Genomic DNA, 9,333 nt, shown 5'->3' on the forward strand with positions numbered 1-9,333 from the left:
AGACCTCCTCTAATCGTGCTGGAGCCCATGTCCCTGTAAACTCAGACTGTCCCCTGTCGGGGGTAGTGATAGGGAAAGGGATAAAGATCTTTATAATGTGTTGTCTATTTCTCTGTGTGTCCTACTTATTCTACTTCACAAGTTTTAGTGCTTCTGCTGCCAATGTGCTCACGTTAATTAAGTATCTTAGATGTACCCATGTATTTATTATTACTGGACACTTGGTAAGTAGTAGGAGTTTTCCTGGCATATCAGTTAGAACAATAAAAGGTAGACAAAAAACAGCACTTGTGCAGTTCCTTGTCTAAATGCAGAGTGTATCTAGCAAAGATTGCTCTATATCTCAGATCCCTCATTATATGCAATAGACTTTGCATATATGCATAAAGAGAGCATTTACTCTATATATATACCTCTTTCATACAGCAACATCTAACCCAATCCTGATAATTAGATGTATTCCCACTGATCAGTATTTTTAAGCAGTGTAGGAATGTCCTACCCTATTTGCCCGCCCCGAAGGTCAAAACGGGCACCTAGTTTAAACTGTATACCATACACCCCCCATAAAGATGTCATATGTTTATTATGTATAGTATAACAGTGGGTGTAGGATTGTGGGTAGCTATTGTTCTGTCCGCCCATAAGGTCAATACGGACATGGTTGCTTAAGGCTAGTTAGTCAAAACTAGCTGTACTTAGTTCTAGTTGTACTTGAAACAGTCGTTAGTCTGAGATTATTGGTGTTTCTGTTAAGTATTGCAACAAACTCAGATAAAAGCTCTAACGTCCCTGTCCACAAAATAAAGATATCATCTATGAACCTTACCCACAGTTCTACAAAGATGGTGTAAGCCTCCAGGGCTTCGCCGAAGACCACTGTTTCCTCCCACCAGCCTAGATAGAGGTTGGCGTAGGTGGGGGCACATGTGGTCCCCATAGCGGTGCCCTGGATTTGATGGTAATATTTACTGTTAAATACAAAATAGTTCTTTGTGAGGGTAAGGTTCAGAAGTTCTAAGATGAACTCATTATGTTCCACCAGGTCCTGGCCTCTAGATCGTAGACAGTGGCCGACCGCCTGCATACCAATCGTATGTGGGATGCTGGTATACAACCCCTCAACATCAAGACTTACTAGGAACGTGTTTTGGCTGGTAATAATACCGTCCAGTTTGAGTAACACGTCCTTAGTGTCACGAAGGTATGAGGGTAGGGAGCTGACGAATGGACGAAGTAATGTATCTACATATGTACTGGCATGCGATGTCAAATTACCAATACCTGACACTATTGGTCTTCCCGGGGGGGGGCATCTTCCCTTTGTGTAGTTTTGGCAGATGATAAAAAGTTGCCACTTTTGGGTTCTTAATATATAGATACTCAAACTCCTTGTTTGTAATTAGTTTGTTGCTCTTCCCTGTTTCAAGTATAAGGAGTAACTCTTTCTGAAACCGCAGTGTGGGGTCGCTGTCAAGTACTGCGTAGCAGCTTCTATCAGACAGTAATCTAAGGCTTTCCTTTAGGTATGCTGTTTTATCCAGGACCACAACATTGCCACCTTTGTCAGATGGTTTTATAACCAGGTTGTCGTCCTGGCTAAGATCTATTAGTGCTTTGTGTTCATCCATACTAAGGTTGTGTTTGCTAGTCCTGTTGTTCAATTTCTCAAGGTCATGTGTGACTAGCTCGGTGAACACTTTTACTTGTGCACTAACTTCTTGTGGTGGTGTAAATGTTGATTTGGGCCTGAATTGTGTGAAGGGACCTTCCCCTAATGGTCTTTCACTGTCAATAAGAAGCTCCTCTAGATCTGCCAAGTTATCTAGATCTGTGTTGCTCATATTCTCAGAGTGTATACTCATAAGGCTCCTTTTCTTGTGTTTAATAAAAAAACTTTTGGAGCAATAGTTTCCTGGAAAACAGGTTTACATCTTTAACAGTGTCAAACAGATTCATTTTACTCGTTGGGCAAAAGGATAGGCCTTTTGCTAAAACCTGTATGTGGTGAATACTCAGACTTTTAGAGGATAAGTTTATGACCTGTAATTTGGTTGTTTTTTCTTTTTGCTCTTGTTGAATCTCTGATTGCCTGGTCCTTTGTATCCCCATCTCTTTCTGTCTCTCAGATAATCGTCCTGATCCTCTCCTAGTTTTCCTCCTGGTGTTTCGCTTAAGTAGGAGGGTCCTTCCAAGTCTAAAAAATCCCCTGTGGTGTTAGTAGGTATAGGTACGGGGCCACCTTGTTTGGGGTCACTATTTTTCTCCTGTTCTAAGTCACTAGCTGACCCCTCCCACTCGGTGGATGAGTTGAGTGGTGTGTGTTGTCGTGTGCCCTTGTTTTTCCTAAATAGCTTATACTTAAAAATTCTGTTTTCCTCAAAGTCAAGTTTATCCCGTAGATACTTGCGCTGTTTCCTCTCTTTGAGGTCTGCAGTAAACCTATCAACTTGTGATTTTAGTTTAGATTCATATTTATCAAAGTTGATAGTTTGTCGCCAGGTGTCAATTTCAGGTGTACGTTTTTTAATTTCAGCTTGGGTAGTGAGATCTGGTGAGATCAGTCCTTGCTGTGCGGCTGCTGCGGGCCATTATTCATGCCAGATAACTATTGATCTAAGCGCCGGTATTTATGTATAACTAATGCTGACGCGAGTGAACAGGGCTACAAGCCGCTTTATTTGTTTATTTAATATGTAGCCACACTAATATGCAGCGCCCAAGCAACGATTTGGCAGTGTGTAGCAATTAACTTGATTGATTATTCTCATGTCCCAGACACTGTGTATGAACATTTGCTATAGAGGGACACTTTATATGTGCACACCAATGCAAACATATGTGCTGTGAATATATGTAATTACTATACCAACTCTACATGCACACTGAAGCTATTCATGTGAGAGGTTATTGACTTATAGCACTTATCTATGGATTAACCTCTGAAGTGCTGTACCTCCCACATAGAGCTTTTTTGGTCAATCATCCACTGCCAGCATTGCAAGCACACCGGTTATTTTCACATTTTAATTGTTTTTATCCGTTTAGAGTTAGTGTAGTGTGTTAAGTGTTATGAATTATAAATAAAGATTTGTTATTTTGCCATTTGGCGTTTTAGTGGTAATTGTCCGCCCACAGCGATGGGAGCAGTTACTTACCTGTAATTAGGTTGATCTAACCTTTTTGTACTTGGGGCATTTGAGCCCAGTTATTTACCTAGCCTTGTGTGCAGATAATGAGGATCTCGGGGGAGGACTCCATACCTCCTCTTTTCTGTTTTTGGAGGTGTATAACACACAGCTGACTTAAAAGGTTACCTAACCCCTGAAGTGCAACACCTGTCACATGTCACCAAACGCCCCATGTGAGCACAGATAGGTAACATGCTGCATATTCTTATAACTACTCGTATTCCTCATATTGTACTGTATACTGCAGCCAGGAACTTACAGGGTTAATAGTCTGGGTAACAAACTCCCGCCCCTGTGTGCTGAGAAGGGGAACGCCCCACTGGTTATATGAGAGAGAGGAGAATGTAAGTTTCGTTTCCTGTTGCTGCTTCCAAGCATGGCGTCTGCTGGTCTGAGAGAGGAGCTAACCTGCCCCATCTGCCTGAGCACTTATACCCAGCCTGTAATGCTGAGATGTGGGCATAACTTCTGCCAGGGCTGTATTGGGAGTGTGTGGGATTCCCAGGGGGGATCTGGACTTTATACCTGTCCTGAATGCAGAGCAGAGTTTCAGGAGCGTCCTGCACTGCAGAGGAACCTGAAGCTGTGTAACATAGCGGAGCGTTTCCTTTCTACTCAGCCGGAGCAGGAGGAGGCTGTGATCTTCTGCACTTACTGTGTTACCTCCTCTGTACCCGCTGCTAAAACATGTCTGCATTGTGACGCCTCCCTGTGTGATATTCACCTAGAGAGACACAGCAAGTCAGAGGAACACGTCTTATCTGAGCCAACTACCTCCTTAAAGACCAGGAAATGTCCCGTCCACAAGGAGATCCTGAAGTGTTACTGCACTGAGGATGCTGCCTGTATCTGTGTGTCCTGCTGCCTGGTCGGAGAGCACAGGGGACACCAGGTGGAGTCGCTGAATGAGGCCTCCGAGAAGAAGAAGGAGAAACTGAGACATGTTCTGGAGAAACTGACCTCAGTGAGAAAGGAGACTGAGAAAAGATCCCAGAGTCTGCAGGAGCGCAGGAGAGAAGCGCAAGAAAAAGCAGCCGGGGAGACAGCCCGAGTCACTGCCCTGATTAGGGACATCAGGGAACAGCTGGAAGTCCTAGAGAAGCGAGTCCTTAGTGAGATCACCAGGTGGGAAGAGCAGGTTTCTCTCCGAGTCTCTGATCTAATCCAGCAGCTGGAAATAAAGAAGGACGAGCTGTCCAGGAAGATACTTCACATTGAGGAGCTGAGCAACATCACTGATCCATTAACTGTCTTACAGGGACGGGAATCAGACAATGCTGACTTCTGTGATGCTGAGGAGGGAGGTAATGAGGACAGAGAGAGAGGGGGTAATAAGGTCCCTGCTGTAGGGGATTTGTATGAGGTTCTGATCCCACTGACCTTACAGAGATTAGCTGATATTGTGACTGATCTAAAAGCAAAGAGCGGGTTCTGTGTGCAGGGGGATTCAGGCATATTACTGGATGTAAATACAGCTTGTAATGATGTATCTGTATCAGGTGACCTGAAAACGGCATCCTGGTCAGAAACAGACCAGTTACGCCCGGATACACCAGAGAGATTTGTGTTATATAATCAGGTTTTAAGCAGCAGGAGTTTTTCCTCAGGACAACATTACTGGGAGGTGGAGATCAGTGACTCAGGGAGCAGGAGGGTAGGGATTTCCTATCCCAGTATAGTAAGGAAAGGAGATCAGTCCCTCATAGGATATAATAAGAAGTCCTGGTGTTTGTACATGTTGGGTAATAATAATTCAGTAATACATGACTCAACACGTACACAGATATATCCCGAGTCTCCCGTGCAGAGATTAGGAATATACCTGGACTATGAGGCTGGGCGGCTGTCCTTTTATCAGCTGTGTGACCCGATCAGACACTTACACACCGTCACTGCCACCTTCTCTGAGCCTCTTCATGCTGCGTTCTGTGTATGGGGTAATGGCTGGGTCAGAATCAGGAGCTAGGAGTACTGATCCCGGCCCAGCAGGGGAACCCATAGATATAGTGTATATTGTGTTTGTGGGTTTGTGTGCGCTCTCATTGGCTCTCAAGCTCTCCCATTGGCTGACTGCAGGGCGGGCCTTGGCTCTTATTGGCTCTCATTGCCTGACTTCGGGGCGGGGCCTTGCTGCAGCCTTGTGGGGGAGGGTTGTGGTTACAACAGATCTGCGCATTGATTGGTTGAATCATTATGATGTCACAGTTTTACACGGGATTCTGGGACTTGTAGTTCACGTCTGTGACTAAAATTGTATCGGAAGAGAAGCAGGACTACAACTCCCAGAAGCCCCTGCAGGGGAGAGAGACCACATGACAAGAGACGGCCAATCTCAATCAGTGCAGTTGTGGAAAGAGACAGAGGGTGAGTAAGTGGGAGAGACATCACAGGCAGACGTGTGGGGTGATTGCTCACACAGACAGGACCCACAGCCCCTCACATCTGTGCCTCCCACTGCAGGGGGACACAGGACCCACAGCTCCTCACATCTGTCCCTCCCACTGCAGGGGGACACAGACAGGACACACAGCCCCTCACATCTGTCCCTCCCACTGCAGGGGGACACAGACAGGACACACAGCCCCTCACATCTGTCCCTCCCACTGCAGTCGGTCACAGACAGGACACACAGCCCCTCACATCTGTCCCTCCCACTGCAGGGGGACACAGGCAGGACACACAGCCCCTCACATCTGTCCCTCCCACTGCAGGGTGACACAGACAGGACACACAGCCCCTCACATCTGTCCCTCCCACTGCAGGGTGACACAGACAGGACCCACAGCCCCTCACATCTGTCCCTCCCACTGCAGGGGGACACAGACAGGACACACAGCCCCTCACATCCGTCCCTCCCACTGCAGGGGGACACAGACAGGACACACAGCCCCTCACATCTGTCCCTCCCACTGCAGGGGGACACAGACAGGACCCACAGCCCCTCACATCCGTCCCTCCCACTGCAGGGGGACACAGACAGGACACACAGCCCCTCACATCCGTCCCTCCCACTGCAGGGGGACACAGACAGGACACACGGCCCCTCACATCCGTCCCTCCCACTGCAGGGGGACACAGACAGGACACACAGCCCCTCACATCTGTCCCTCCCACTGCAGGGGGACACAGACAGGACACACGGCCCCTCACTTCTGTCCCTCCCACTGCAGGGGGACACAGGACACACAGCCCCTCACATCTGTACCTCCCACTGCAGGGGGACACAGACAGGACACACAGCCCCTCACATCTGTCCCTCCCACTGCAGGGAGACACAGGACACACAGCCCCTCACATCTGTCCCTCCCACTGCAGGGTGACACAGACAGGACACACGGCCCCTCACATCTGTCCCTCCCACTGCAGGGGGACACAGACAGGACACACAGCCCCTCACATCTGTCCCTCCCACTGCAGGGAGACACAGGACACACAGCCCCTCACATCTGTCCCTCCCACTGCAGGGGGACACAGACAGGACCCACAGCCCCTCACATCTGTCCCTCCCACTGCAGGGGGACACAGACAGGACACACAGCCTCTCTCCTTTCTCCCCGTCCCACTCCGTTTGCCCCCCTCACTCCATTTCTCCCCCTCACTCCTTCCGTTTTCTCCCCCCTCACTCCTTCCGTTTTCTCCCTTTCCACTCCGTTTTCTCCCCCCTCCCTCCCTCACTCCGTTTTCTCCCCCCCTCCCTCCCTCACTCCATTTTCTCCCCCCCTCCCTCCCTCACTCCATTTTCTACCCCCCTCCCTCCCTCACTCCATTTTCTCCCCCCCTCCCTCCCTCACTCCGTTTTCTCCCCCCCTCCCTCCCTCACTCCGTTTTCTCCCCCCCTCCCTCCCTCACTCCGTTTTCTCCCCCCCCTCCCTCACTCCGTTTTCTCCCCCCCTCTCACTCCGTGTTCTCCCCTCCCTCCCTCACTCCGTTTTCTCCCCCCCTCTCACTCTGTTTTCTCCCCCCTGAAAGGGTTACATTAAAAGCCAGGGCCTCCATCTTGTCTGCTGGAACTTGTCCCTACGTTACATGGTATATGTGAGCAGAAAGCGGCCTTCCCATATGCAGGCCGTGTTTCCCAGCTTCCGCTAACTATTTCCAGTTATAGTCGCACATAGCCACGGCTACAGATAATGTGTATGAGGGGAAATCCCCAGCTGAGCTGTGAAGTTTGTAATATGCTGATATTGTTACGCCCGTAATTAACCCTTTATTTTCCTGTATAAATAGCATTGCTTTTCCGCAGTAAAGTTGAGATGAAGAATCAGAATCTCACAGTCTGTGTCTCTTTCTCCATTTCCCGAGCGCTCGTACGTCCTCAGATTCCAGCAGCCCAGGGCGTGGTTAGGTCTCCCCGGCCCATTGTAATTAGTACGAACCTAACACCCCCTCACTCACTCTGTTTTCTCCCCCCCCTCACTCACTCTGTTTTCTCCACCCCCCCTCACTCACTCTGTTTTCTCCACCCCCCCTCACTCACTCTGTTTTCTCCCCCCCCTCACTCACTCTGTTTTCTCCACCCCTCACTCACTCTATTTCTCCCCCCCTCACTCACTCTGTTTTCTCCACCCCCCCTCACTCACTCTGTTTTCTCCACCCCCCCTCACTCACTCTGTTTTCTCCCCCCCTCACTCACTGTTTTCTCCCCCCCTCACGCACTCCGTTTTCTCCCCCCCTCACGCACGCACTCACTCTGTTTTCTCCCCTTCACTCACTCAGTTTTCTCCCCCCCACTTACTCCGTTTTCTCCTCCTTCACTCACTCCGTTTTCAACCCTTCACTCACTCCGTTTTCTCCCCCTCACTCACTCCGTTTACTCCCCCCCTCACTCACTCCGTTTTCTCCCCCCCTCACTCACTCTGTTTTCTCCCCGCCTCACTCACTCTGTTTTCTCCTCCCCCCACTCACTCTGTTTTCTCCTCCCCCCACTCACTCAATTTTATCCTCCCCCCACTCACTCTGTTTTCTCCCCCCCCCACTCACTCTGTTTTCTCCCCGCCCACTCACTCTGATTTCTCCCCCCCACTCTCTCACTCAGTTTTCTCCCCCCATCTCACACACTCTTCCCACCCCTCACTCCGTTTTCTTCCCACCCCTCACTCCGTTTTCTCTCCCCCTCCGGCACATCTCCCCCACACATCTCACATCAGACACACACAGCACCGTAGCAAGCAAGGACACGCCCCCTCCCTTAGTAGCCCCGCCCCCCGCTCTAACAGAATTGCGGGACATGCGAGGGAAACTTAGAATGTCCATAATTTGGGAGGTGAGTGACATTGGAAGCTCAAAATAGTTGCGTTCACCTACAAATCCGCAGCAGAATGTACAGTTAAAGTTTTGTGGTGCCGTTTGTGAAATTTCGATGCTTCTGACATACAAACGAACGGAAAACAGGAATCCAACTTAGAATTATAGTGTGTGTCTGTGTGTTTAGTTCCTGTTCTGGGAGCGAGCGTATAGAAGTAATATAGGAGCGTAAACCAATTACATATATATGTTTGTGCTGTGTCAGTAAATGGAAATGCTTTATAATATAAGAATTGTATGATGCAGAATAACATATTCCTGCTTCTCCCTGAGAATGTTTGTCAGACAAGTGTTTCTCTCACCGCATCTCTCATCTCATTTAATAAATGTTATCACAATATTTCTCGGCGTGTGATACTGTAAAGAGATGCGTCAGTTCCCCGGTGTATAAAAAGGAGGGGTGAGAGACCCCCCTAGTGACTGAAGTGAGAGACCCCCCCTAGTGAGACTGAAGTGAGAGACCCCCCTAGTGAGACTGAGGTGAGAGACACCCCTAGTGAGACTGAGGTGAGAGACCCCCCCTAGTGAGACTGAAGTGAGAGACCCCCCTAGTGAGACTGAGGTGAGAGACCCCCCTAGTGAGACTGAAGTGAGAGACCCCCTAGTGAGACTGAGGTGAGGTATAAGAGCTGTAGAAGTTATTGCTGTAACTGGGAGAAGCTGCAGTGTCCGCTCCTGTGCTGGTGTCAGGCCTGGGATCCTGTGTCGCAGGAAAGAGAGAACAGGGAAATCTCTGTAAGGAGATCCCTGCACCTAGGACTATAGGGTACCCCAGGTGTGAGTATGTGTGTGTGTATGTCAGCTGTGGATAACTTTTTCCCAAATAAATGAATGTTAT

General features: G+C 48.9%; 1 protein-coding gene across 1 annotated transcript; it reads left to right on the plus strand.

Annotated features, from left to right (window-relative positions):
• Positions 1-3,506: 3,506 nt before the first annotated feature.
• LOC142486435 (E3 ubiquitin/ISG15 ligase TRIM25-like) lies at positions 3,507-6,512 on the plus strand. Its single transcript, XM_075585028.1, is given in 2 exon segments — positions 3,507-5,059; positions 5,062-6,512. Coding segments are annotated over 2 exon segments (1,530 nt in total). The 5' UTR covers positions 3,507-3,567; the 3' UTR covers positions 5,100-6,512.
• Positions 6,513-9,333: the final 2,821 nt, after the last annotated feature.

This window comes from Ascaphus truei, unplaced genomic scaffold, assembly GCF_040206685.1.
Source record: "Ascaphus truei isolate aAscTru1 unplaced genomic scaffold, aAscTru1.hap1 HAP1_SCAFFOLD_864, whole genome shotgun sequence".
In the NCBI taxonomy this organism is placed as follows: Eukaryota; Metazoa; Chordata; class Amphibia; order Anura; family Ascaphidae; genus Ascaphus; species Ascaphus truei.